At 55.7% G+C, this 27751-nt stretch overlaps 12 protein-coding genes across 12 annotated transcripts; 5 read left to right on the top strand and 7 right to left on the bottom strand.

The window, feature by feature from the left end:
• Positions 1 to 120: 120 nt before the first annotated feature.
• Positions 121 to 1264, top strand: VTN31DRAFT_7026 (uncharacterized protein; the record flags this gene model as incomplete). Its single annotated transcript, XM_069407702.1, has 2 exons — positions 121 to 627; positions 686 to 1264. 2 exons carry the CDS (start codon positions 121 to 123, stop codon positions 1262 to 1264), a joined length of 1086 nt encoding a protein of 361 aa, XP_069258329.1.
• Positions 1265 to 1543: 279 nt separating this feature from the next.
• VTN31DRAFT_7025 (uncharacterized protein) lies at positions 1544 to 3673 on the bottom strand (the record flags this gene model as incomplete). The annotated part of the gene is made up of 4 exons (XM_069407701.1): positions 1544 to 1676; positions 1760 to 3425; positions 3492 to 3540; positions 3596 to 3673. 4 exons carry the CDS (start codon positions 3671 to 3673, stop codon positions 1544 to 1546), a joined length of 1926 nt encoding a protein of 641 aa, XP_069258328.1.
• A 512-nt stretch (positions 3674 to 4185) lies between these two features.
• On the top strand, positions 4186 to 6706 carry VTN31DRAFT_7024 (uncharacterized protein; the record flags this gene model as incomplete). The annotated part of the gene is made up of 2 exons (XM_069407700.1): positions 4186 to 4291; positions 4350 to 6706. 2 exons carry the CDS (start codon positions 4186 to 4188, stop codon positions 6704 to 6706), a joined length of 2463 nt encoding a protein of 820 aa, XP_069258327.1.
• Positions 6707 to 7023: 317 nt separating this feature from the next.
• VTN31DRAFT_7023 (uncharacterized protein) lies at positions 7024 to 7515 on the top strand (the record flags this gene model as incomplete). Its single annotated transcript, XM_069407699.1, has 1 exon — positions 7024 to 7515. One exon carries the CDS (start codon positions 7024 to 7026, stop codon positions 7513 to 7515), a length of 492 nt encoding a protein of 163 aa, XP_069258326.1.
• A 100-nt stretch (positions 7516 to 7615) lies between these two features.
• Positions 7616 to 9958, bottom strand: VTN31DRAFT_7022 (uncharacterized protein; the record flags this gene model as incomplete). Its single annotated transcript, XM_069407698.1, has 4 exons — positions 7616 to 8410; positions 8465 to 8767; positions 8824 to 9575; positions 9643 to 9958. 4 exons carry the CDS (start codon positions 9956 to 9958, stop codon positions 7616 to 7618), a joined length of 2166 nt encoding a protein of 721 aa, XP_069258325.1.
• Positions 9959 to 11639: 1681 nt separating this feature from the next.
• On the top strand, positions 11640 to 14528 carry VTN31DRAFT_7021 (uncharacterized protein; the record flags this gene model as incomplete). The annotated part of the gene is made up of 1 exon (XM_069407697.1): positions 11640 to 14528. The coding sequence occupies one exon, from the start codon at positions 11640 to 11642 to the stop codon at positions 14526 to 14528; it is 2889 nt and encodes a 962-aa protein (XP_069258324.1).
• Positions 14529 to 15083: 555 nt separating this feature from the next.
• Positions 15084 to 16355, top strand: VTN31DRAFT_7020 (uncharacterized protein; the record flags this gene model as incomplete). The annotated part of the gene is made up of 1 exon (XM_069407696.1): positions 15084 to 16355. The coding sequence occupies one exon, from the start codon at positions 15084 to 15086 to the stop codon at positions 16353 to 16355; it is 1272 nt and encodes a 423-aa protein (XP_069258323.1).
• A 732-nt stretch (positions 16356 to 17087) lies between these two features.
• On the bottom strand, positions 17088 to 18596 carry VTN31DRAFT_7019 (uncharacterized protein; the record flags this gene model as incomplete). The annotated part of the gene is made up of 5 exons (XM_069407694.1): positions 17088 to 17116; positions 17177 to 17471; positions 17544 to 17864; positions 17922 to 18395; positions 18528 to 18596. The coding sequence occupies 5 exons, from the start codon at positions 18594 to 18596 to the stop codon at positions 17088 to 17090; spliced, it is 1188 nt and encodes a 395-aa protein (XP_069258322.1).
• A 1971-nt stretch (positions 18597 to 20567) lies between these two features.
• On the bottom strand, positions 20568 to 21242 carry VTN31DRAFT_7018 (uncharacterized protein; the record flags this gene model as incomplete). The annotated part of the gene is made up of 1 exon (XM_069407693.1): positions 20568 to 21242. The coding sequence occupies one exon, from the start codon at positions 21240 to 21242 to the stop codon at positions 20568 to 20570; it is 675 nt and encodes a 224-aa protein (XP_069258321.1).
• Positions 21243 to 21803: 561 nt separating this feature from the next.
• Positions 21804 to 22256, bottom strand: VTN31DRAFT_7017 (uncharacterized protein; the record flags this gene model as incomplete). Its single annotated transcript, XM_069407692.1, has 1 exon — positions 21804 to 22256. The coding sequence occupies one exon, from the start codon at positions 22254 to 22256 to the stop codon at positions 21804 to 21806; it is 453 nt and encodes a 150-aa protein (XP_069258320.1).
• A 625-nt stretch (positions 22257 to 22881) lies between these two features.
• Positions 22882 to 25703, bottom strand: VTN31DRAFT_7016 (uncharacterized protein; the record flags this gene model as incomplete). Its single annotated transcript, XM_069407691.1, has 3 exons — positions 22882 to 22937; positions 22997 to 23237; positions 23295 to 25703. The coding sequence occupies 3 exons, from the start codon at positions 25701 to 25703 to the stop codon at positions 22882 to 22884; spliced, it is 2706 nt and encodes a 901-aa protein (XP_069258319.1).
• Positions 25704 to 27215: 1512 nt separating this feature from the next.
• On the bottom strand, positions 27216 to 27741 carry VTN31DRAFT_7015 (uncharacterized protein; the record flags this gene model as incomplete). The annotated part of the gene is made up of 3 exons (XM_069407690.1): positions 27216 to 27235; positions 27297 to 27528; positions 27640 to 27741. 3 exons carry the CDS (start codon positions 27739 to 27741, stop codon positions 27216 to 27218), a joined length of 354 nt encoding a protein of 117 aa, XP_069258318.1.
• Positions 27742 to 27751: the final 10 nt, after the last annotated feature.

Genomic DNA, 27751 nt, shown 5'->3' with positions numbered 1-27751 from the left:
TGCCCTTTATTCTTCCACTTTGGATCCTGTGCCAATTTGCCGACCTATCAGGCGATGACGCAGTATCACGTGACAACCCCGCGGAGCCTCATTCATCGAATCGATGGCGTTGAACAAAGGATGGAGGACTTGACAATACTACAAACATCCGACCCCGATGAGTCCACACATCGCATTCTGCGGAAGCGAAGCATGTCGCCGGACATAAATTCCCTCCCGCCGTCCCGCTCGACGTCGGCGTCGCCGCGCCAACTTCGCAACTGGTCGTACTCGAACAGCGGCAACGGGAACGTGGGGGATCAGTCCGTACCGCAGTCACCGAGCGTGGGCCCCATGGCAACGAACAGCAGCGGCGGCGGGGACCTCTCGCATCGCTCGTCGATGAGCCGGCGCAGCTCGCCGCGGAGTAATCGGCTGTCGATCTCTGAGAGTCGACGACGGTCTGGGATCGGAGGGTATCTGAACGTGGGGGATACGGAGCCGCCGTCGGCGTCGTCGTTCCGCACGGCGAGCCCGAGCAGTCTGGGCGGAAGCTCGATCGTCGGCACGGGTGACCCGCATCACCACCGTGCGATGTCGTTGGGCGAGCTACACCAGGAGCTGGAGCAGGAGCAAGAAGCACAAGTGGTATGTATCTTAGGACTAGCCGCACCGGCGGATTTTACTAACAATGCTTTGTATACAGAACCGTCTTCTCCATTTAATTCGACAGCAGCAGGCGCAACTTCAGCAGCTCCAGCAGCAACAACACCAGCAGCAGCAGCAGCAACAGTCTACTAGCGCCGTCGAGGACCCCGCCACCACACCCAGCTCCGAACGCGCACCACCATCCTCGTCTTCGATCCCGCCGATCCCGATCCGCCCGGTGCCCCACCGCAGCTCGCGCAACTCCAGCCTCGCAGCATCGCCGAGTCTGGACCCGGCGCAGGCGAGCGTCGGCTCCGAATGGTCCATGCTGGGCGACTCCTCCGCGGCGCCCCAATCCCAGTCTTACCATCACCACCACCACCACTACCAGGCCGAGGCGGCGATGCTCGCGCGCGAGAACCAGATGCTGCGCATGCGCGTGCGGGAACTGGAGCGACAGCTGTCCGAGTTATCTGCAGCACAAGCCCAGTTTCAATCCCAGCAGGGCGCTACTAATCAATCGGAATCGGACTCGCAGCAGCAACAACAACAACAACAGCAGTCAGCAACGGCGCAGAACGAGTCCGGGCCAAGTAGTAGTATGGCAACACCGGCGGAAACGGAAGACAAGACATAAAGCTTTGCTTATGTTTTCTTTCTTTTTAGTTTGTCAGTGTGTACTTTTTCCGCTCTTAGGGTGTGGTTCGGGTCGGTTCGGTTCGGGCATTTTTTTTCAGGGTCATTGTATTGTCGCTACTGTGCGTTGCCTTTGTCGTGGTTTCCTAGGCTAATCAACAGTTAATCATAGAGAGAGAGCGACTATTGAACCAGGATGCATGGAAATGACCTTTGTTTTTGATTCACAATGTACGGAGTATATACATACAATAAGACAAAAAAACATCACAGTCTGACATCATAGCTTGGCCTTTTCCTGCTCGGCCAACAGATCCGGCATCAGCAGATCCCGCACCTCCATCGCCGCCTGGTTGAGATAGAAGCTCATCCGATCCGCGCCGAGACGTTTGCAGACGATGTTGAAGTTCAGGCTGTACATTTTCATGTTAGCAGAATGGAAAATCGATTGAAAGGAAATGGATGAAAAAAAAAAGGGAAGGGGGGGAATATATACCTGTCCTCGTTGATCATGTACGCAATTCCATACCCCTGGTCAATCACCTGGCTCCAGCCGTACCCGTTAAAGTACTCCGAGCTCAGCTGCGACGTGGACAGGAACCACGACGAGCTGTACGAGTAGGCCGGGTCGCGGTAGATCGCGGGGACCGGCTCACCCTCACGCAGCAACTTCTTCAGACCGAACAAATGGCGGTCGACGCCGTAGCCGTCGCTGGCGTCCAGGGTGTACTGGGTGTGCGCGGCGAGCGCCTTGCGGAACAGCCGGACGACCTCCTCGCGCGGCACGTTGGGGTCTTCATGCGCGCGGCAGAACGCCACGCTCTCCTCGGAGACGGTCCGTGTCGTTTCCGTGCGACCCTCCTGGTACTTGCGCGTCGTGGCCGACTCGTACGTCGGCCGGTTGACGCCGTACATCTTGTAGTATGCCAGCTGGATCAGCATCTGCACGTAGGCGTCCGGGCTGCACTTGAACTTCTTGATCAGTCCCTTGCCGTAGCCCTGGAACGCCTGCACGCGCAGCTCGTGCTGCGCAATGTGGTTCCGATGCTCGGTCAGCGCCTCGTTGATTGCTTTCTCGATCTCCGCGTTGATCTCGAACCGGATCACCGTCGGCTCCGTCAGCGTCGACCACACCGTCGGGTTGTCAAAGTCCAGCTTGTTGCCAAAGATCATCTTGTTCACGTAGTCGTTGATCCGGTGCGTGGGCGTGCCGTCCATCATGCTGTGCTCGCCCATGAAGCCTGCAGTGCCGTTGTCGTTGATGATGAACTGCAGAGGCTTGTCGAACCACCGGTTGCATCCGTCGCCATGCCAGTACTGGTGAGCCCGCTCTTCCAGTGTCACCGGGGCCGCGTCATCGAGGCAGATCAGGAAACCCGACGATTCAATGTCCCGCAAGGCCTGCGCGTTCACCGGGCTGGCCTCAAGCAGCTTCTTGCGCGCCGCCGCCCAGTGGTCTCGGTTTGCCGCGGTCAACACCCCCACCGGCGTGACTGGGTGTTCCGCGAGCTTGTAGATGCGTTCAAACTGCTTCTGCAGTTCGGCTGTTGTGAGCTGCTGTCCGTCCACCACCACTGGCAGCTTGAAGAACTGATTCTTCCGGACAACCGTGATATGCTGGTTCTCCTGCGGCGGATAGGTCTCGACATAATCCGCCCCTTCTCGAGGAATCCGGCAGCAGTTGAACATGTACTGGTACGAGCTCATGGCCATGGGCAACTTGCGCAGGTACTCGGGTTCCAGGGAGCGATCGTCGACCTGCCGCTTGAAATCGAGAACCGCGGTGGTGATGGACGCCGCCCGCGCAGCAGGGTTGCGGCGCTTGCGGTCATCGCGGTACGAGTAGAAATACGACACATACGGAACAACGGGGTCGCGGTACCCCAGGTACGCCGTATGGTTCCACCACTCGGTCAGCCAATTCTTGATGTTGGGATCATTGCGGCGCTCCAGCAGTCTCTTCTGCAGCGGCTCGCCTTCCCCGCCCGGCTTGATGAACTCGTGCACCGCCTTGGAGGTTCGCTCGTACTCCTCGGGCGTCAGCAGGGGACGCACGGATTTCAGGTATCTCCGGCCGGTCTCCTCCAGGGAGGGCACGGGAAGACGGGGCAGCGAGTCTTCAAACCGCAGCATGCGACCTTTGGAGAGGTCCTCCTTGTACCCTAGATTTCGCCGAAGCTTACTTAGTACGCCGTGTTTATGTCTCCGGGCTGACCCTGGCGTCATACCTTCTGGGACGGAGGATTGCTTTCTGCGTTGAGACGCCATGCTGAGAATCTGGCAATCTGTGAGTCCGGTGCTCTCATGACTATTGTAGTTCAATCGCCCATACCGGCGAGGGAATGCCAAATCGCGGGGAAGCGCGTCCTGCGGCGGAAATCAGACGGCTTCTAGCAGAAGCCAGGAACATCCCCTCGGCTAATCGCTAAAAGTATACTGCAAATACAGGAATATCGAGGCAAAGAAGGCAATCTTAGTGCTCATAAGTAGGGTAAGGAGCCGGAGAACTGGCCGGAGCCATATGAAGGCTTTAATACTCTGCTTCATCTGATCAGAGCATCTCCCGTCATACCTCGGCTGGACGGAAGATTACGTAACATCCAAGCCTCGGCTCAAGATTGGCCCGTGATTCTACGATACTTTCCGAAAGAAGTTAAAGATGTACAAATCATAAAGTTTCAAATTTGAGAAGTTTCAGCGAATTTTGAAAGCTTTTTTGCAATCACACCCCACAGCGGGTCAGCGACTCAGCGACACACCCAACCCTAAAAAAAATAAAATAATTTTTGCTGATTGACTCGACAAGCGGACGAGAGATCAAGATAGTCAATCACACTTCTCTTGAGCCCGATTTCGTGATTCATACCGTCTATCAGCCTGGCTTCTCTCCCGTTCAGGTTCAAACACTCAGACGGCGCCGCCATGGCGCCCATCGTGCAGCACCATCATCGGCCGACCACCAAGGTCACGCACAAGCCGTTCAAGAGCAGACATGCCAGCAAGGGTGCCATCAAGGCCCGAGAAAAGGGTATGTGAGTTGCGCTCATTATCAATAGAACTTGAACTGATCACGCACGTTTTTGTAGGCAAGGCTGAGCGTGAAAAGGGCGTTCGCCGAACACCCCATCAAGTTGTCATGTCGAAGCTAGATCGCAAGAACCAAGCCCGCCAGAGGCTCCTACAGAAACAACAGGAGCGAGCTCAAACGATTAGTATATTTTCGGGGCAGAATGGCGCTCCTCGCCAGACGGCTATCGTGCCCCTCGCCGAATCAATCGACGTTGCTGCCGTGATCCGCGCGCTGAACGAGAGCGTCGATGTGCCCAGCGATGTCTCGGGCAGTATATCCGGCGATAGCATGACCCGCGTGCGCATTGATCGGTTCAAGCAGAACCTCATGTTCATGCCCGCCAAGTACGAGCTGATCAATGCGCTGGACGTGTGCCGGGTTGCCGATTTTGTAATTCTAGTCTTGCCGACGAGCGTCGAGGTTGAGGAGGAAGGAGAGAACATTTTGCGCTCGATCGAGGGCCAGGGCATTTCGAACGTTCTTGTCATGGCCCAAGGGCTGAACCAGATCGAGCCTCCTAAGAAGCGGCCACAAGTCATCTCGTCATTGAAGTCTTTCATTACCCATTTCTTCCCCACAGTCGAGAGAGTGCTGTCAGTCGACTCAAGACAAGAATGCTCGAACGCGGTGCGGACGTTGTGCACAGCCACGCCCAAGGGCATCCATTGGCGAGATGATCGGAGCTGGATGCTGATCGAGAACGTGTCATGGCCCGACACGGCGGACGAGGTGGTGGACGACGTGGTCGTGACGGGCGTCGTGCGAGGCAAGGGTCTCAAGGCGGATCGGATCGTCCACATTCCCGGCTGGGGTGACTTCCAGGTGAACTCCATCACGGCCGCGCCGCTGCCCAGTGGCCGAGGGAAAAAGGAAAATGCCATGGCGGTCGACGACACGGACGGTCCCCAAGTGCTCGACCAACCGACCGCGGACTGCGATGACATGGCAACCGTTGCGCCGGAGGAAATCGACATGGAGGACGACATGCCTGAGCCGACGGAGCGAAAAGGCGTGCTTCTTGACGACCATCACTATTTCTCGGATAATGAATCGGAGGAGGAGATTCCAAGAGCGAAGCGGGTACCGCGGGGAACCTCAGCATATCAATCCGCCTGGTATCTGGAGGACGACTCCGATTCGGGCTCGGACATGGTCGACCTTCAGCACGACGTGGAAGACGTCCAGATGGAGGATGCCGAGGACGGCCGACCCGAAGACGGGGTCTTCCCAGAGAACAATCAAGACGCCATGACCGAGGCCGGGCCGTCCGAATACCCACAATCGGAAGCGTTCCAGGACCGGTCACTCGAGGACGCGGACGAGCGCGCAGAGCTGGAAGCATACCGAGCCAGCCGACGCAAGGAAGAAAAAGAGGACCTGGAATTCCCCGACGAGATCGAGCTGCACCCGAACGTGCTGGCGCGGGAGCGACTGGCCAAGTACCGCGGCCTCAAGAGCTTGCGGACCAGCCGGTGGGAGACATCGGAGGACCGGCCATACGAACCGGAGGATTGGCGGCGGCTCCTGCAGTTCGCCGACTACCGGGCAACACGCAACAAAGTGATCCGCGAGGCGCTGGTCGGCGGCGTGAACCCGGGCGTGCGCGTCAGCGTGCATCTGCGCGCGGTGCCCGCCTCACTCCGGAAGGCGCCCTCACCCGTGGCGCTCTTCTCCTTGCTGCGCCACGAGCACAAGCACTCGGTGGTCAACATCAACGTGACGCTGAGCTCTTCGGCAGAGCGCCCGATCAAGTCCAAGGACGAGCTTATCTTCCAATGCGGGCCGCGTCGCCTCGTCGTCAACCCGATCTTTTCCGCGGCGGGCAACACCCCCAACAACGTGCACAAGTTCGACCGCTTCCTGCACCCGGGGCGCAGCGCGATCGCCTCGTACATCGGGCCGGTAACATGGGGCGCGGTTCCAGTACTGGTGTTCCGGCGAAGGAACCAGAAACTCGACGACGACCACGAAGAAGAGAACGGGGCGGATGCCATGGATTCATCAGAGGACAACGGGGAAGCGCTCGACCTCGTCGCAACCGGTACGGTCGTCGCGGCCGACCCCGCCCGCGTCGTCGCCAAGCGGGTCATCCTGACCGGCCACCCGTTCAAGATCCACAAGCGCGTCGTGACGGTGCGGTACATGTTCTTCAACGCCGAGGATGTCAACTGGTTTAAGGCGCTGCCGCTGTGGACCAAGCATGGCCGCAGCGGGTACATCAAGGAGAGTCTGGGCACGCACGGCTACTTCAAGGCGACATTCGACGGGCGCATCCATCCACAGGATACCATCGGGATTAGTCTGTATAAACGGGTGTTTCCGCGAAAGGCGCGGCCGGTGGAGGAGGTTTTCAACAACAACAACAATCAGTAACTACCTGTTTGATTTCGTTAGTATTTACGATGTCATGAAGCATGGGTCTGGGTAGTGCTTTAGGATGGCCGGTTCGATCATCTAGAGTTGAATACATGTTGAGTTGATGATTTAGTTCGAGGACTAGGATGAAACTGTAGAGATACCTGTCTTGCTATTGCAGGGTTGCCTTGGTCTGGAAGTAATGCCCAATGTCTGAATGGCTCTGAATGGCCGCAAGACCATATAGTTACTACGCAGCAAAAGCTTACAAAAATGGCTATCAGGCATCAACCAGTCATCATTAACAGGGAGCTCTCTGAGCAACACTGAACGACATGAGATGGAGATCAAGCAGCAGGGATATAAGGAGAAAGAAAAATCAAAACACCTCTTTGAAGCAAAACGCACCCAACGCCGTAGACCGCACAAACACAAACGGGAGCCGAATATTCAAACAACGAGCATCGAGGCTCAATCAGTCAAACTCATCAACCCATCCTGGCAGATCAATAAAACGTATCAACACATTGAATTATGAAAACATGTCGCTGCGAAATAGCTCATGCAGCGATGCCCGAACCAAACAGCCGGCCGGACGTGAGGATTCCTTCGGCGCCAAGGAAATCGAAGTCACCGGCCGGCCAGATGCAGCACACTGGGTTGGCCTTGAGACGGAGCGGAACGGGAGCGATTCAACCCAAAATCCCAAGACACAACAGGATGACAGCAACAACGGATGCCATGCTAGATGTCACGCGAGAAGCAATGCGAGACGACCGACGAGAGATGAAACCGAAAAGAAAAAAAAAAAAAAAAAAGAGCAATAGCCCGACATAACTCCCAAACAATACTTCCCAAGACGCCGATATGCTCGAACGCCAACAAAGGATTCTCCCCGAAAGCCCGCTCTTCCGAAAAATTTGTACATCATGAGGCAGTGCCCTTTTGCCGCTTGCCGCCAACGCGAGGACTCGCCTTGACTTTCGCTGCACCAGCCGGCCCGGCTGTCCCGTTCGCTTCCACACCACCGCTGCCTTCGTCCCCTTCCGCCTTGACCGTGCTGGCCCGACGGCGCTTCTGGGGAACATTGGGGCTCGCATTCCCGCTAGGTACTTGATTCCCATTGCTGCCGAGTGCGGCCTGGTTGCCGGGAATCATCATTCCGGGGCCCGCGAGCTGACTCGGAGCAGGACTGGGATGCGCAGAATTGGCCGGATGCGGAGACCCTTGCACACCCGGTAAAGCCATGTTCACAGTCGACGGCGATGCAAATTGAGTCGGCCCGTTGACGTTGGCAGCCCGCTGTGCCGGTATCTGTTGCATTGCTGAGTTCATGCCGGCCGATGCCGCGGCCATCTGTACCGTCACCTTGTTCAGGGCGTCCATCGGACTGAGTTCCTGGTTGGCCAATGCATAGCTAAATACCATCGACATCTGCGACAGCGTTTCCGCTATCTCCAAGAAACCCTGGACTCCGGGCGGGATGCCGTTCTCATTAATCAATGACTCGGGAATCCCTGCTCCGGCCGTCGTCGGCATCTTTTGCTGTGCACGCTTGTTGGCGGTCTTGGACAGTCTCGGACTTTGTTTGGGGTCTGTGGCCTCCGACGGCAGTAATAAGCTGCGAGGAACATATTCCCTGAAGCTCGAAACCGACAGGTCGATGACATCAAATCTCAATTCGTTGTTGATAATGGCCCTTACACCTCCCGTCACAAATAGCTATCATTGAGTCAGCCGGATGCGTCAGCGCTCTGGATTTGGGGACCCACGTACCTGGCACTCATTCGTAAACCAGTATATCGTTGTTGCCCGGGGACAATCCAAGACCCTATTTCCGTTCGGCAACAGGCTCTCACGGATTCCTTGATTGTCGATGAAGGTCTGAATCTTCTTGATCCCAGTATTGTAGAGAGTGTAGTAGTAGCGTGGGAGGATGGACGTGGCCACTTCGAAGGACTTCGTCCCGGATGTCGAGGTAAGAACCGCCTGGCGAAGTACGCCGACGCCGGGCATCATGCCATGCGTGTTGTAGAAGCGATCTACAAACTGTTGCCAATAGGGGAGATCTGCGTCGCTCTACAAAACTGATCAGCAACATCCTCCCCAATGTCGCTACCCACCAATTGACTTACTGGACTGTTGGCTAGCGTCTCGAAAAAGTGATTCAGGAGCGCCCTGCTCGCTGATTGTCGGGCCATTGCTTGTTGTTGCTGGGCGAAAAGGAATTGCTGCTGATGGTGTAGATGCTGCAGCTGCGGCTGGGTCAATCCGGTAGCCTGCGGCTGACTCGCGGGCGGCTGCGTTTGCGCCTGTGACGACGGCGGTTGACTTGTCGGCATCTGCGGCTGCGACTGTTGTGCCTGGGACGCCGGTTGATGTGGCGGGTTTGTCGTCGGCTGAGGGCCTCCCTGCGCACCCTGCTGCGGCTGCTGTTGCGGAGCCGAATGTGGCGGCGCGTTCGGGGGCTGCTGCGACGGTGTCCCGCTGGTCGGCGCCGTCGCCGGCGCGGAAGTCGCGGTCGAAGGGGGCATTGTGGTGCGTTGCTGTGGCGTTTGTTGACCCTGCTGGGCGGCATTGCTTGCTTGTTGGGCTGCCTGCTGCTGCGCTTGTTGCATGGCGAGAAACTGCTGCTGCTGCTGTATGCTCGCCGGCTGCATATGAGGCATTTGCTGGTGCAGTTGAAGCATGTTCATCGGCCGCATTCCCGGGTTCTGCATCGCGGCGATTTGGGCCGCATTGAGGCCTTGCGATCCTGCCGGCAGCGACCCCGGAATGCCCGGATGTTGTGCTGCTTGCTGCGCTTGCTGGGCCTGCTGCTGTTGCAGAATCAGCTGGCGTTGTCTTAGGACTTGTTGTTGGTGCAGCATCTGGGGGTTATTCGCGACTACAGAAATTGGGAGACGACCTGTTAGCATTGTCCTATGGGCCATTTCCATTGCGGGGGGACTCACAGTTCGCAAACTGCTGCTGCTGGAGCAGATGGGCCTGGGTGGGGTTCAGATGCGACAGCGCATGCGCAGCCGCGTTTGGCATCGGGCCGCCGGGGCCAGTGGTCGCGCCAGGCGGCATCGCGACCATGGGGCCCGGCTGGGTGGCCTGCGGACCCGTGGCGGAGGACACGCCAGGATGCAGCTGCTGGACCATACCTGTGCCAGGGCCCTGCACGCCAATGTTTGGATGCTGAGCCTGCGCCATTGGGTGACCAGGAGGCAGACCCGCGTGCTGGGGGATGCCTTGATGGGCCGGGAATTGCTGAGTCATCATCATCGCTGTGCGACCTCGTGTCGAACCGGGCGACAGGATGGTGAAGACCCAGGGGAATCGCCGGGCCCCAGATCACAGGAGGTCGGCGGCGGGAGAAGGGCGAGACGACGGGGGGGGGGGGGGGGAGGGGGAGAGGTGGGAGAAAGAAGTTCGGGGACTGGAGAGCGAAGGCGACGGCGACGAATTTAGCGCCAAGACACAGCAGGCAGGCGACGAGGCCTGGGTCGAGGTTGGACACAGGCACGGGAGGTCAAGGGCATCGATCGAGGCGCGCGTGCGGAGAGACCGAGGGGGGATCGCGATCTGCCGGGGCGTTGCGCAGCCGGGGCAGGGGAGCGCAGGAGATGGGAAAAAGTACCGGGGCCGTCGCGATGCCGGGGGTGGTCTGGCGAAGAAGAAAGGCTGCCCAGTTGAACGGGGGGCGGTCGGGGGAGAGGGGCTGAGGGAAGACCACCGGTCGCCTGGGTATGCGAGACTCGTGGCAGCGCAGTCAGGCAGCAGAATCGAACAAAGACCGAGAGTCCGGGACGATGAACTGCGCAGACAAGGCTCGAGGCTGGGATTCACAACGAGGAAATCTGCCGTCCGTCACGCCGTCGTTCCCTCCCTCCAGCGCTGGGCTTGGCTGTGTTTTTTCGCGCATCACCCGGCACGCCATTCCGCTTTGGGAGATCATGTGATTGCGGCGCTTTTAATGGCCGTTCGTTGCCGGCCAAAATTTTTCTTCTTCAACATCCAGCATCTCTCGATGCTCCGTCTGCGCGAGCTGCTCCGATTGTCTATGCACATGGGAGCAGTCGCTGAAGGGGCAGCGTCCGGGCTCTGTGCAATGGTCGCAGGCCATTGATTCTGGATACAGCGTGCTCCATTGCCAGGTGAGTACTCTTCACTATGCTTCAAGTGAATGCCCCAATATCCATGGCAAGATGACAGCCTTTTTCCTTCTTCCATGGCTCTGATTCGCCTTGAATGAGATAATCCGGACCTCCCTTTCCCGGTGGTCTGCTACTTGCCAGTACACCTTGTCTGACCATGGATTCTGACGCTCTTCTGCTCGACCGCAGAATTTGCATGGCGAGTGCTAACCAGAGTGTCGGCACAGGGCTTGATCGGTTGGTCTCTTGCGTTTCTAGAATCCTCCATTGTTCGGACGAGTCTAAGGATTCCATAGTATGTCATTGCTGTATGTAGAACTTTGAAGACAGACACAATAACAAATTGTCTGCAATCATGGATAACTACCTACTGTACAGAGAATCTTCATTTTAATAACTAGCGGAATTGACTGTAGCATAGAGAAAACTCTTCGGCGTAGCCCTCTCCAGCTACTTCAATACAGTAATCCCGATGAGCGGAAAGAATGTTCTATCCCTATCTTAAGCTGATCCCGAAGCCCTGGGCGGAGCGGGAACTGCGGACTTGGCCGTTGTGGGCAACCCTATTCTGCCCTAAAGTCAAACGTGAACTTTCCATTCGACTAACCGGATCTGGAAGTACAAATTTTCATCGATGACTAATCACCAGGACCCAGAAAGTTAGGAAGCCGAAAAGCTCTGAAGGACACTGAACACTGTCGAACATCACGGCCTGATGATCTGTCCGACTCATTCTTGGCTTCATTAAAGTCTCCTACTCACCACGACCGTCAATCGATCGGTAGGAGCCGAAGAAGCCGGTCGTGGAAATGTATACCACGCTGCTCCTACCAAGCTACATCGCCAGGTCATGTCGAATAATTGCCGGCCGTCGATATCCCCCAGCGTACCTCCGTTCCACTCGTCAATTCCATCAGTCCTCCATCCGGTGGTCGCCGAACCTGCCCCAAGATCCGCACGACACGTCCAATGCCGCCGCCGGCAATGACGGCGTCACCAACGATGCCGCTCCCGAAGACCGCATAGATTCCGCCGAAGACAAAGCAACCCCGGAGGCGGAGAACTCGGAGTCGGCTTCAACAACGCCGGAGGCCGCCTCAAATAAGCCGCGCTCGGCCGGGCGAACAGGTCCCTACGGTTCCGGAATACGAAGAGCTTTGAGGAATCGGAAGCCCTCTCCAGCTTTCGCCCAACCAACGGCTACCATTCCGACATGGTTTCGAGAGCGAAACATCTTTCGGTACTCGGATAGTTCTACGGTGGAACAGCGGAACTCACCGGTGGCCATCGTACAGCAATCTGCGGCGACCGAGAGCGCAACCGAGAGACAGGTGGTGGATGGCGGAAAAGGGAGCCATGATTCCGGGGTGCCGAGTTCGGCCGACACGCAACCCCAATATCCCTTGAGTGAGGAAGTTTGGGAGGAATTGTATGCCTCAGCGAAGGCGGGGCTGGTCTTGCCGCCCGCCGAGTATGCCAACGAGCCCGCGACCTTGAAATCTCATCTGCTGTTGCAGTACCCTGGAGACAATGGTATCTTGTTCCTCGATTCCGTGGTCAGGAGGCTGGCCCAGGAATTGAAGGCGAAACTGATTACGCTAAACGCGCAGGATATCGCTTTCCTGTGCTCTGAACAAGATCGGGCAGACAGTGGCATGACGTCGCCAATCCGGTCTTTAGGCTACGAGGTCTATAGATCGCCCAGCAGCATCGCGGCCCAGGAAAGCGAAGATGTCGCTAATGATGCAGAGGCCGATGAAGGTGATTTCGACTCCTCACCTCGATCCCGTGGCGACATTGGGAGTGCCCGGTTCATCGCGGTTGAGAGCCCGAGGGACTTGCAATTACCCAACTGGCTTGGCTTGAAGTCGCTGGTGGCATCGATCAGCGGGCCAGTTAGTGACTCGGGAAGTAATGGTCGAGGGGGTAACCGTGCTGAACATCGATGGCTGCGGCTAATAACGGAGTTACTGTCTCCGACCCCTGCTCGGTCGACAAACGAGGCCAAAGAGACGACCGGAAGATTGGCGGAAGAGCGCCGCGCATCTGATCAACCGGTGATTGTGCAAATCCAGGACTACAAAGATATCCAGGCTAGTCGGGAGGGCTCCAGATTCCTGGCTCTAGTGCAACAAGCGATCCAGGCGCGACGGCGAGACGGGCACAAGGTCTTGATGGTGGGGACGGTTGCGCGAGATACGGCTGCCGATCGAGAGCTTTCAAGGTTTTCTTCTACGGGCACTGTGGAAGATCCGCTCTGCCGAACGCTAACCATCACTCCTGCCTTGAATTCCAAAGAGGTGGAGGAAATGTTCAGCGCAGACCGCAAGCGACGCACCATGGAGATCAACATTCGCCATCTCCAGGACATGCTTCGAACCAGAATCAACGAGAAAGCAATCACTGTTGATGCGTCTCTTTTAAGCGACGTTTCGTGGTCGTTGGACGCGGACGCCATCAAGGAGTTTGGCCTGAGTGACGGGTACTGGGGATATAATCATGTCCACCGCGTCGCGACGTTGGCAATTGGATGCGTGGAGTCCAACGGGACCCTCACCATGGATCACATCCGACGGGGCATGAAACTCATCGAAGCAACGGATCGAATTCGCAACGATTGGCTCCGGGAGAAGCAACCCCCTGTGAACTCGCCGTTGAGCGCCGAGACCAGCAGGAAAGAGAGACTTGCTGCTCTGCGCAAAACGTGCAATGCTCACGAGCGGAAGCTTTTGAATGGAGTGGTGGATGCGGCTAGTATCCGTACTACATTCGCAGACGTGCACGTCCCGCCGGAGACGGTGGAAGCACTCAAGACTTTGACTTCCCTCTCCTTGATTAGGCCGGAGGCGTTTACGTACGGTGTCCTTGCTACGGATCGGATTCCCGGGCTGCTACTCTATGGCCCGCCAGGAACGGGCAAGACGCTGCTGGCCAAAGCCGTGGCGCGAGACAGTGGCGCAACTGTGCTCGAGGTCAGTGGGTCCGAAGTCTACGACATGTACGTCGGCGAGGGCGAGAAGAACGTCAAGGCTATCTTCACGCTGGCGAAGAAGTTGAGTCCATGCGTGGTGTTCATCGACGAGGCGGACGCGATCTTTTGCTCACGGACCGGGGCCAGCAGCCGCACGTCGCATCGCGAACTAATCAACCAGTTTCTGCGGGAGTGGGACGGGATGAACGAGATGTCGGCGTTCATCATGGTAGCGACGAATCGTCCCTTTGACCTGGACGATGCCGTCCTGCGACGTCTTCCCCGGCGGCTGCTGGTTGACCTCCCCACCGAAAAGGACCGACGCGCAATCCTAGAGATCCATCTCAAGGATGAGAAGCTCGACTCAACCATCGACCTGGATGAACTTGCGCGACGCACGCCATTGTATTCAGGGTCTGATCTGAAGAACCTGTGCGTGGCCGCGGCACTGGCCTGCGTGCGGGAGGAGAACGAACTGGCCGCGAAGCACACGGGGCCCGAGCCGTACCGATTCCCGGAGCGGCGAGTACTGTCCAAGCGGCACTTTGAGAAGGGCATGGAGGAAATCAGCGCGTCGATCAGTGAGGACATGTCGTCGCTGACCGCGATCCGGCGGTTCGACGAGAAGTATGGTGACCGCAAGGGGCGACGTCCCAAGGGGCCTGGATGGGGATTCACGCCGCCGGGTGCGCAGCCCGAAACAGACTCGGCGCGAGTGCGGACATGATTCTGTTCTTTTTGCGTCTTTGTTTTTACTGTCATGATGAGCCTGGGATGTATTGTAAAATAGTATCTGTACTGTACTGTACTGTACTGACTGACAAGAGGGCAGGCATAGACCGATCTGTTTCTTGTTCGTTACTTTAAAACTAAGTTACTTACACACCTTCCTTATCAAGCATAGTCTGTAATTTGATCAGCTCGATCTGCGGGGCTCCAGCAGGTACTCTCCCAAAAAGGCATCTCTCACACATCATGAGATCTTTTCAAAATTGCTCAGCACGGGCGATTGAGCCGGATTTGAGGGTCGGCAAGATGCTGTGACGGACGTTGCCAGTCCAAGTACATCCAGAGGCCCAGTCGCGTGGGTGGCGGCGGCGACTGTTTTCTTCCATCAAGTTCAGTTCCGAATCGTAGCCTCTGGGCCTCGTGCTCAGGAACGAGGTACCAAAAAATTCTTTCCCTTCCGTCTCTTACTACTATCCTAATGAACGACAACTCTCCTTCCAAAGTGTTTGCATCGTTACACCGCTATAATCGCCGATCAGTATCCACAGCAGGAATGGCAGCAGAGAGTCGCGACGCGGGAATTCGAGAAGCAAGGCGGTATGTCCGTGAGGTCGTGCGGAATGACTGGGAGTACGATCCTCCCCCGGGGCTGTTTACTGCGTCGGGGGACCACGATCAAGACCCGGAACAACCAAACCGGGGGGAAGAAGAGCAGCTAGATGGTGCATCCTCGACGAATGCAGCGATTGATGCGGCCGTGGCGGCAGTGACGAGGGAACCACCCAGGGAAGTCGCCGGGTGGCGTCTGCGCGAGCTAGGGGATTCCGACACGGACTTTGAACCCGCGGCCGTGGAGGGCTCGTCGGCGTACCCCGAACCAGCGCGAAAGACGGGCAAACAGGAACGCAGGCGCAGGCAGCGTGCGAAGCTGGAGGAGGAAATGAGTTGGAACCCGGGACTACGGTTCTTCATGGAACGGCGAGATGCATGGACGGGGGCGCGGAAGCGGCGGGAGATTTCGATTCCGGTGGACTCGGTACAGGCTTCGCAAGAGCGCGGTCAACAAGAGCAGCAAAGTTCACCCTCGCCGCAAGCACCGACAGAACCCCTCCAAGACCTCACCCTCACGGCGAACTCGAAATCCTTGTCCCCGTCGGATGACCCGACCACAGAACAAGACATCTCCATCGCCGCCTCCGTCACCGAGGCCGACCCGGACGACCCGGTCGTGCCGGTCATGCGGCCGTTCCTCCCCAGTACGCACCCCGTCCGCCAAGCCATCACACCTGCCCTCTACCCTTCCATCTATAGCAAGGTCGTCGTGCAAGGGCTCACGCCGAGCATCCCCATCAACCTCGCCGACATGACCCGCGCGATTGTCGCCGGGTGGAAAGCGGACGGGAACTGGCCGCCGAAGCCAACACCCGCCGATATGCCACCATCAAACATGGCGGCGCGAAGGACCGCCGCCGGAGCAACCACAGCCCCTCACCATCACCATCACCATCATCATCATCATCATCATCATCATCATCATCATCCACCCGGCAACAAACTACGCAAAGGCAGTTTCAGCAATCATGACGGTGGAGGTGGAGGCGGAGGCGGAGGCGTCACGGGCGCTGTGAAAAAGGTCCTAAACATGTCCGCTCATGGCTTCCAGCACCTCCGGCGAGCAAGTCGGGGACATAATAACCTTCCTTCTTCGCCCGCCGCCGCTGCTCCCGCTGCTGCTGCTGCTGCTGCTGGCGAGGACGCAGACACTGCAACAAGAGTAGTGGATGAAGCGACAGAGGTTCCTGTATTAGAAGAAGGGAAATCATAAAATCAAAAATCTTATAAAGAGTCGGAATCCTGCAATCATCAATCGTACGAATGAATCGTAGTCGTGTAGGTATAAGACTTGGCATCATGTTCTCTGAACCTTGCACTACCGATGGACTGGGACCGACTACGGAGTAGTTAGAATTTTTAACTCTTCTGGAGGAGGAAGCACCCTTTTGATACATACAGAGTGTGTGACCCAGTTCATACAAGTCTGAAAGTCTCGTACTGATCGAGTAGGTACGGCGTAAAGGAGCAACTACATACATGTGGTAATTTCAAAGGGAAATTTACGGAGTACTCCGTACAGGAGAGCACGAGTACGGACTACGGTGTACGAGTACATGAGTGTAGTGATACAAGTACAATACAACTCTGTTACGGAGTATATACTGCAACCTGTGTGACAATGAGTTCGCTTGTATGCAGTAACTAATCAATACCAATACCAACAAATGACAGCAGGCGGTACATCTGGTAAAGTACCGGTACGAACATGACATACCCATACATACTCCGTACTTGTTGATTCTCATGTAATACCAGACATCATCCAATTAATGTATGAAAACAAAACCCTAAAAAAAAAAAAAAAAACACAACCAGTCACCATGTCCATTGCGAGAAAAAGATGATTTTGTTGCTCGTCACCAAAGTAATGAACCCCAACACGCCCAAAGTAAAAGAAATCAACCGAAAACAGACGATATCCCAGATATATAAGAGGCATGAATTAGTTGACGCGGAACGCATCAATGATAGCTTCACATTTTGTTAGCAAATGTCGACACTTGTATCGAAGTTGTGGAACAGATGACTTACTTTCTTGATTGCGACGGCAGCCGCTGCCCACCCAGACTAGCGTGTTGACAAACGCATAGCGCTCGTCACCGGTCTCCATCTGGAGCGTCACGCGGTACTTGTATGTCGATGGGTTGATCGTGTCGACGACATTCGGGTCGTTGAGCTTGTCCAGCACGTCCTTGGAACCCGTCAGCCAGCCTTGAGTCTTGACCACGATGTAGGCTGGCTGCTCGTCAGCGGTCTGCAGGACGTAGTTGGCGTCGATCCGAGTCGACCCTTCCTTGACAACAAGCTGCGAATCTTGTCCACCGGGCTAAAAGAGGTAAAATCTTGTTAGTCACTGCCCTCACAAAGGCCTAAGGTTGGGGGCTTGATTGATACATACCAAGACAACACCCTTGGCCCATCGGCCGGCCCATTGCCCACCCACAAAGGTGACCCAGTCCCGCTGGCCCACCAGAGAATTCCCCACGGAGACGCGCGGATTGACCTTGATGCTCATCCGGAAATCAAGCTCCAGCGAGGGCGCCGGCAGCTGCAGCGACCGCGCGATGTCTCCCTCGGGGAAGGTGTGGAGGAGGTTATTGGCAGGGATGGAGTCTTTCATGACATTCAGATAGTTGGGGCACTCCAGCAGGTGCTGGCGTTGCCGACTGGTATTTTTAGCGCGCACTTGCTGACAGTAGATACATTGTACGGACAGGCACTGATGTGAATGTCAGCCGAATGTGTGTACACATGACTTGGACAGTCCAGTACCGACCTTGTCTTCTTCCTTCGCACGGAACTCGACGAACGCGGCATGGACATCATCCAGAGGAGGGGCAGGTAGATTCGAAGGATTGTGTTTCGCCTTCTTGTGAGAGCGCTGCTGAGGAACGGGCGTACCACTCACGCTTCCACCGCCAGCAGAGTTTGGCAGCTGGGGTCGGTTCTGCAGTGCCTGCATCGGCGTCTGCATGGGCGTGTGCGGGTTGACGCCATTGCCCATCAGAGGGCCGTTGGGGCTGCCCATCGGATTGCCCGCTGCACCGGGGCCAGCATGGGCAGCCGAGCCTGGAGCATTCGGGGTGGCAGAGTAGTTAGGTGCGCCAATGCCACCGGCACCGGCGGCCGCGGCTTGTTGCTGAGCCGCCTGCTGCCCGCGGAGGCCAGGGCATTCTAGCAAGTGCTGTTTCTGACGCGAAGTGTTTTTGGCGCGGATCTGCTGGCAATAAATGCATTGCACCGAAAGACACTACTCGTTTTGTCAGTACTGACGGCCATCGATTGAACGGGAGTGGATTGTTGTTCTGAGCCTTGGGTATTAAAACACCCAGAATACCCAAGGTACAGGAAATACGGATTTCGAGAACACACGACAACTCACCTTATCGTCTTCCTTGGCGCGAAACTCAACAAAGGCCGCGTGGACTTCCTGGTCAACTGTGCGACCCATGATGACTGTTGTGTGTCACAGAAACCAGCAGCACGATGCGATCGAAACCAAAGAAAAAAAAAGATGAAAGACGTTCCTTGCTGACCAGGCTTGACGAAGAAACCTGCGAAGGGGCGCGAGGCGTGATTCAAAAAGAGGAGGGATGGGGGAAAAAAAAAGAGGTGCGGACCAAGACGGAACGAGACGGGGACAAGACCAGTTAAGTTACGCAAGCGAACAACAGCGTCAGCGTAATTTTCATCCCGCATGTCACGCGAGATTTGCCGCAGTGGGTTCTATTGGAGCCAATCATTTGGTGATCTGGGCTTAGTCATCAATGCACTAACCATATTAGGAGGCTCCATACCGAGGAACTCACAGCTGAGAACTGTAGTATACTGTACTCCGTACGGAGGACCACCCTTCCTCTCTAACGGTATTTTCACGCCTTCAGGAACTCTGTATTTCATCGAGAAAGTATACGCATGAGACATCTTACGAGTACACCGCGAAGCAACGATCGAGCGCGTCTCTTTTTGTCATGTAGGCAGAGTCCATTTCCCCCTCCCGAATCCGGCGACCGCTGGATGCTCTGGGTTCTCAACGGCCCCAACGAATCAAAGCCCAGACGGTGTCAGGCATATCCAAGTTGCTTTCCTTGGCCGGGCACGCGCTTTGCCAATGACGATCGACCGACCAAGCGGAGTCAAATGTAAAAAAAAGAAAGACTGAAATGCGAACTGTGCGAAGCACGGGTGCACGGAGGGAAAACGAGTCATCGGCCCGATGTTGCGTAAGACTGACGGGCCAATGACACGGCCCTCAAGACTGGAAAAGTTGGAACACGAGTCGTCAGCCACATTGACACTTAACAACTGGCATGACCAGAATCAGTGTTCACTCTGAACGGCAGCTCGTAATCAACTGGATTTGCTTGCGCTCTTGTAGGGAGTGGTCGTACGCCGGTGTCGAAGTCGCAGTCGCGACGTCGCGCTGTTACGTACTATCCAACTTGTAAAATACATAGAACGGGTCGCATACTTCGTATTGTCAGCATGCTCGAACAACTCCTTGGTAACGTAACCTGCCCGATACAGAACAGTATCAGTATCCGTACGTGTTCAATACTTCTTTGAATACCTACTCCGTACTGTAACCAGGCCAGAGGTACCGACCAGTTCTCTACTTTCAAAGCATTCGAGGAAATTTCATGGGTACGAGTATGATGTTGCATATTGATAGATGCTAACTACATGGCCGATAGATAATGATAAGTTACATCTTCTAAGATCGAGTATAGTCAGCCTGAGATATTATGATGTTGGCGTCAGGATCAACGAGACTCAACATCAAGGCTCCGCTGCCGGCATCGTCAGATAAATGTCTCCCATGTCGCCCAAAGTGCAGGGATCGACAATTTCCGCACTCTGTGAAACGGCGACATGGCCGCTCATTGCAAGCGTAAGCACATGCATCAAGGCTTGCGTAGCCACGGTGCGGCTCGTCGAGTCAGGTGGCAGAAGCGCGGTGAACGTGATGGCATCTGCGCTTCCACTATGGGACGCGATATCTTTACCGTCAGCTTGGATGCGCTGAATGACGAAATCAAGAAAATTCCGATCGGCCTGGCTCATCTCCTGCAGAGAATCTTGAATATCCGCCTGCCCAGAACGATTGACACCGTGATCGTCTGCAAAGGCACTGTGATCGGCATCAGGTACAAATTCGTCCTGGTCCGCAGACGAACCTAAATCGTCAAAATGGCCAAGGGACAAGCTACTGAGTCTGTCGTATGTAAGGCGGTCCAATGGTACACTCCGTCTTGCCAAAGGACTTGAACTAGGGTAACGGACACCGTGCCTGCCGAGTGTTCCGAACGCCGGGCGAGTGTGATAGTCGAGGCTGTCAAACGGACGAGGAACACTCGACGAGCCGGCAAGTGAGTTTTGCAGGGAAGCAGTGATGTTCCATGGCATCTGAGAGGACGTATCGTCATGAAGCGAAGCTGGCGCTTCGCGGCCGAGTTCTACTTCCTAACTGATCGTAAGTCTTGGTTTCTTTTCGCACCGAAAATACGCGGCGCAGTACCTCGTTTTGCAGGACACCTTCATCATACGCTAGCCCTGGCTCATCGCCACGTGCAAGCTCCAGCTCAGGTTCACTGCGAGCTCGAACGCGCCGCTCGCCATCTTCATGACCGCCGTCATCATCGAAGCGGCGCTTCCGATCTGGCGAGCCATGCCCGTACTCCCCGGCCAGTGCTTCCAGCAGCTGCTCGCTGCAGAAGGACTGCAGAGGATGATCTGCTCGAAACAACCCCAGACTCAAACCAACAGAACCAATTCCTCGCCCGATGACCCAGGACAAGGCATTCTTTTTGGCTTGGGTCGTATCCCTGTGGTGCTTCTTTTGCGTTGAGGCATTCGACATGTTGCTCAGGTACTCTTCATTCCACCTCGCCAGCTCCGCGTTACTAATCTGTGTATGGACATCCATTCCCAAATTGCGTGAAATCTTGCGATTCGCAGCAGAGGTTGGGAGTGCAGGAGCAGCATGGCCATCACCTACATCGGAGTCATGCCGGTGACCCTCTGGAGCTTGAGTCTGAGGACGGATGGGATTTTCCGCTTCACCAACCAGGAGAATCTCATCCTCGTCCAGAGCCATAGGCTCAGCGGCTGGTTCCGTGGTTTTCTGAGCATGAATTAGATATCGACCTCTGACCTAGCAATTTACGCTACCTACCTCTGGCTGGTGCCGCTCTTGACCCATGATATTCCCTTGATCCTGCGCTGCCAGATTGTCTGGCTGCGGGTTTGAACTCTCGCCCATGGCAAGGTCAACAATATTACCCTCCTCGTCGAAATCAAAGTCAGGCTGCAGAAGCACACCTCCGTCCTCAACAGCCGACCGAAGGCCAGTTGTGGGACTGAGATTGTCACTGGCCAGGGCAAATCTGCCGATATCTCCTCCCAGACTCGACGACGACACGTCGAGCTGGGGAGGATTCAGACCCGTATAAGAATGACTAGAAGTACTAAAATGAGACGAGAGAAGACTTGATGGATGTAAGTCAATCTTGACGCTGGCATCCTTCTGAACCAGATCGAGGTGTGGTCCCGGAAGGCTGATTTCAGGAATGAAGCTTGGATCGTACGGGACGATAAGTTCGTCTGGCCTGCAGATATCAGCCAGGCGAGATTCGCGCAAAAGAACATGGGTTCATACCTAGCCTTGCCGGCATCCGGATCCAAGCCGCGCCCGTGGACAATCCGCAGGGCGTTCTTCATGCGATCCAGCATGGATTGCACGTCGGTGAGAGCATACATGCATTGGCGACTGTACACCCTGGTAACCCCGTAGCTGCGGGTAGCAGGGCATCAATAACACACCATGAACTGCTGTGCTGTCCGTCACACTTACAGAAGATTCCCCTGCAGGCGGAGCGCCATTGGCGCTTCGGGATTCATGATGGCGTCGCAGGCTCTCGGGACGTCCACCCCGAGGATGGTCTTTCTGCTGATCTTCTTGGATGTGGCCCGCGGGCCCAGGGTGGCGACCAGCCTGGTCCAAGAGAGTTCCAATTAACCCAAAGAAACCAAAGAGATGCTCCGGGGAGTCCAAAAAAAGGCCTCCCCAAGATCTAGTTGTAGGAGGAGAAGAGGAGGAAGCACATACCATATTGTCGCCACCCCGTGATTCTCAGAGGTCAGGACTTGTCGAGGAAAGAACGTGAGCACTCGGTTACCAACAGGGAAGGCACGGGTAAGACACCCACGTACTCTCGTGACTGTAGAACATGACGGAATCTGCCCGGGGCGAGACGAGCTGCAAAAGCGACTACGATGGGTAGAACAGAGCCTGCGCGGCTACGAGAGGTACGAGAGGGATGTCGAAGCAGAGAATGGTGCAAGCAGGTCATGTTCCCCTCTGGCATGGTCGGAGTTGCACAGAGAGCCTGGAGGAGGATCAGATGAGGAAGGAACGGGCATTCGGCCAGATGACCACCAGTTGCCCGCTTGGTAGGGGGGGCGGGCAACGCGGGAGTTAATGGAGCAGCTCCTTGGCTGCCAGTAATGGACAGAACTCCAGAACTTCACAGAAAAACCAAATCTGATAGTCCCCGGGTATGAACACATCGAACAATCATGCAACCACAACGTAAAACACTGTAGATCAACCGAGACCGACCATGGACAGAAGCCTGTAATCTTTGCCCCAACCGATAACGACACATCTCTATCGCAAACAAAGCTCTGAAGCGTTTTTACAGTCATGTAGCACAGCTATGTATAGAAAACAACGTCTATTCGAGCGGAATCCCCTCGTACTCGGAGTAACCGAGGGCAAGGTTCATGTTTTCTGCGAAGAGAACCGGTTAGTCAACGGAGGTCAGGGATGGAGAAAGATGGACAACTTACGCAAGCATTGAGTAGCAGCGCCCTTGAGCAGGTTGTCAATTGTTGCGCAAACCACCACCCGCTTGCCGCTGGAGTGCACGGCAAATCCTCCAATCTCCACTCCGTGTCGTCCGGCGATGTTCTTCACCAGAGGCGCCTCACCAACGATCTTGACCAGTTTTTCGCCGGCATACCGGTCCTGGTAAATGTTGCGGATGTCCCGCGACGTCATCTCCTCCTTGAGAGGCATGCTGATGGTGTGCTACAAGGAATGCGCTTAGTCACTCTTTTGGAGGGTACTCATGAGACCAGAACTTACGTGAATGCCCTGGAACCAGACCGCCACATGGGGAATGAAGGCAACGTTGGTTTCCAACTGCGAGCTAATCTCCCGTTCATGGATATGGTCAGTCAGACTGTAGGGCATGATGTTGTTCGTAAGAAGGTTGACATCATTCTTGGGACTCGGCTTGGTACCGGCGCCGGAGTATCCCGAGACACCGAAGACGGTCGGCTGGCCACCGAGGTACTTGAGCAAGGGCGCGATACCCAGCTGAGCGGCAGTGGCATAGCAACCGGGGTTGGCAATGCGCGTGGCTCGCGCAATCTCGGATCGATTGACCAGCTCAGGAAGACCGTAGGTCCAGTTGGGATCAAATCGGTAGTCGGCGCTCAGATCGACGATAACGGAGCCTTTTTCCGCACCCTGGTCCACCGCGTCCACGTAAGGCTTGCAGACGCCATTGGGCAGTGCCATTACCCAGCAGTCAATGTCACCATTCGCGGCCATTCGCCGAACATCCTCGGGTGTCAGATTCTCGTAGATAATTTCTCGTTTGGTATAGCCCTGCAGCTTCTTCCCAGCCAGCTCCCGCGACGAGACGTGTCTCAGGTCCATGTACGGGTGGCCATTCAGAAGGTTGATCAGGGCCTGGCCGGTATACCCGCGGGCTCCAATCAGGGCGACCCGAGAGGGCTGGGTGTTGGATACGTTCTTCTCACCCAGCGGTGGATTAGGGTTGGTACTGTAATATCGGCGAGAACTGCCGAAGATCGCGGGGGCCTGTCGGCGAGCGGCACACAGGGCATTCGGAGCTGCGAGAGTTGCATAGCTGCGTTGCTGCTGAGCGCCCAGACCGGCAGTGCCGCTGGCGTTCAGAGCTGCCTGGGCCGCACGGTGGAGCCTCGCCTCCAGATTGTAGTCTCCGAACATCTGCCGACCATGCTTGGTGAACTCCAGCACCAGTTGCTTGACCTCCTCGCCGCCTTCCAAGCCATACCAGAAGAGAACATCGCCATCACGGGACAGGCTGCCGTCGGCCTTGTCAAAGAACCAGGTCAGGTTCTCGTCATCGGCCTTGACCGTCCAAACCAGCTTCGGGAAATCCTTCTTGATGGCAGTGAAAACATTGTCGGCCACGTTAGTCAGCCACCCGGACTTGGTGATGGTGAAGGTGGCCAGGTGAGCAAAGGCAGAGTCCTTATTCGGAGGCAGCACGACGGCCAGTGCCTCCATGGGATCGTCGAAGTAGGCCTTGAAGGGACGCTCCTTGAGACCCTCCACGTATCGGTCCACCGTGGCCCGCGCATCCAAGCCCTCACGGTCTCGAACAAGAACATCCTTAAAGGCTTTGATATCCTCGAATTCCGACAAGGAAGACTTGACGTTCAGCTTGCTTCCCCGCCGGATCAAGGTGCCGGCCCCAGAATCGGTGAAGAGCTCCTTCTGAAGATCGGCGGGATGGATGATGGCCACGCTCGAGGTGCGTGGGAGATCATTGAGAAGCTCGCGCATTTCCTTGATCTTGAGCCGGGTGCCGTGTCGCACCCACCACTGCTTCATGAGATGATCGTACTCTTCGTCCAGGTTGATGACGGAAATCTTCTCGCCGGTGTCGCCATTGAATAGGCCACCCTTCTCAGCAAGGTAAACAATCTTCAGCGGCTGGAGCGCACGGGCAAGTTCGCCTGCAGCGACGTCAGCATTGACGTTGAGGACCTGGCCCTCGGGAGTCTCGGCCATGGAGGTCAGGATGGGAAGACAGCCGGCTTCAATGGCTGCCTCGATTGGTCTCTTGTCCACCTTGTTGATCTTGCCCACCAATTTGTACTTCTCCTTGTCCAGGTAGTCGGCGGTGAAGACGCCGGTGGTAATGGGACGAGCGCGGACGCCCATGTTCTCCAATTCCTCGACCAACTTAAGGTTTTCCTCCAGGAAGAGCTTTCGAGCCAGCGATAAGGTCTTCCCGTCGGTCACACGGATGCCGTCCTCAAAATGGGGCTCCACGCCGGCTTCTTCCAGCATCTTGTTGAGCTGCGGCCCGGCGCCGTGAACGACGACGGGATAGAGGCCGACATGGTTCAGGAAGGCGAGCGCCGACGACAGCGTCTGCAGGTGTTCCGTAATGATGGCGCCGCCGACCTTGATCACGGCAAACTGCTGCGAAGAGACGGAGGTGAAGTGAGAGAGGTACTGCTGGACTTCGCGCTTGGAGCCGATGTTGCTCAACAGTTGAACGACTGTCGACCGGGTGGCGGAGAGCTGGGAATCGGGCGGACGGGAGTATGCCCGAATTCGCGACGCCGACAGTGCGCGCGTGGCATGGGAAGATCGCACGAGCATTGCGCGAGAGGCGAGGGCCTGCGGTGCGGAGGCAGCACGCAGTGACTGAGTCACCACAGGCCTCCGCACAGCAGGGCGAAATGCAAGCATGTTGTGGACAAGCATGCGGCAGCTCTCAATTGCAGGGCCCAGAAGCCTCACAAACTCGGTCCAGTCAGCAGTGAGGTCGGAATGCTTCACGGACTGGAAGAATGATGGTTGAATTGACTCAAGGAGGAGAAATGGGAGGGATTTACATAAATTTTCTGTTCCTGAGAGCTTTTTTTTTAGACTTTTCCGTCCCGCGAAATGACCATCATTTCCCGGCGGTGTCGGAGGTGTATGGTACGGTAATTACCCTGCAGCGTTTGATTCAATACAGTAGTCGAAATATTTCAGTGGTCCCATGACAGATGCGTTCAAAAAGTGATATCTGATTGATCTTTCCATCAGTATCGCAGTCGCTACATGCAAGCCTTCTCAGAAGTTTGTTCATTTTCCAAACAAACACACGGCTTCATCTTGCCACCCTCTGATTCGTAAGGATGTCTATCTGAACTTGCTGCTTGGCCGAGCGGTGGCCGTTATCAGAGCGCATTACTCTCTTATCGTACAGTAATTACAGTACAGTACAAGATCAACGCACCGTATCAAGAATGGCACGAGTATTGACACACAATATGATCGGCTTCTCCATTACGGAGTCCTTTCCGAGCGAATGCACCACCAGCTTGAACGTGCACATGATGGCTGGCTGACGAACAAGGTACAATATAACTCCCAGAAAATGGTCCTTCGTTGAATCAAATCGAATACCTAGTCGTTTTCTATGGCAGACTACGCGAGATCTCGAGGTCCGAACACTGCGACGCTCGGCGTCAATGGGCACAGTACAAGACATCCCAGAATCACATTGAACGCTGCCGGTGCTTTACAGAGGATTTGATAATCTTATCTGATCAAAATTGAGCGGGACTGTGTGCTTGTGGCCCCAATCAGACTCAATTCAGGGACTTGAAAAGACACCACTTCGGCTATCAGGGCTCCGACCTTCGGAGCGCAAGAAGTGGCCCTGCAGCCATCAACCTCATTGGATCAAAGGCCTTTGGAATGCTCACAGGGTACACCGTGTACACCGTACGGAGAGCTTTCTGAAATACGGTGGCTTTTCTCGACTAGGTTAATGAAAGATAGAGTGAAACCACAGCAAAATCAGCATCAACGGTCTGGACAAACTGAGCAGGAATGACAATGGCCGGATATTCCACCACGGGTGGCTTGTCATTAGAATAAAAGTGTGCACACAATAATAAATACGCAAGACAATGAACATAATCAAACAAGGACGAATCGCCAGAGTATCATTTACACACAAAACTCAAGCCCTCAACAAGCCATATGCCGTAACTCATCCAGAGAACATGTCGCTTTGCACGACGCGAGAGGACCGAGCGGAAAGGAGTCGTCAGGGGATTCACAGTACGCCGAACGACACGTCACCATTCCACAAAGAAGGCGCAAAGGAACACTTTTCGGCTACTAGCACAATGTCGTCGCGCCGCACCGAACTTCTAGGCATCGGAGACGAACCAGGCCCAAGGAAATGACGTCGCGCAGACGAGTCAGAGGCTGCCGAGATTATTTCTTGGTCGCGATGACTACAACAAGAATAAATGTCAGTGACTTGCTCTTCGACGGCAAAACAAAGGAAGAACGCACCAGCTGGAACGACGATGACAACAATCAAGATGATGATGACAGCAATCAGACAAACGCGCATCTTCATGTCCTTCCACCACATTTGTTTCCGTACCCGATTCGCACCCCGGCGGAATCCCTGAGCGGAAACAGCCAGGTTGTCGGTCTTGTCTTGCAGGGCGTCGAGGCGTTCGCCACGTTGGGAAACCTTGTTGATATTTTCACGCATCACACCAACGGTGTCATCGATTTGCTATGTAAACCCAAGTCAGAACATTCTGCTGAAGCGAAAAGACACCGCATCTGGCGAGGAAGCAATTGGTGTCGTTGGAGTGAAGGCGATGGGTCAGGTGGTGCGACGTACTGCTTGCAAGGCGGCTGTTCTCTGGTTACCGCTCGGGGCAGCATTACCGCCAGAGCTGCCCGACGGGATGTAGGGATCATACGGAGGCTCACGCTCGGACATCCTGATGATT

The sequence above is a fragment of the Thermomyces dupontii genome, assembly GCF_041956625.1.
Source record: "Thermomyces dupontii strain NRRL 2155 unplaced genomic scaffold VTN31scaffold_8, whole genome shotgun sequence".
Taxonomy (NCBI): domain Eukaryota; kingdom Fungi; phylum Ascomycota; class Eurotiomycetes; order Eurotiales; family Trichocomaceae; genus Thermomyces; species Thermomyces dupontii.
This window is presented reverse-complemented; position numbering and strand designations above follow the sequence as displayed.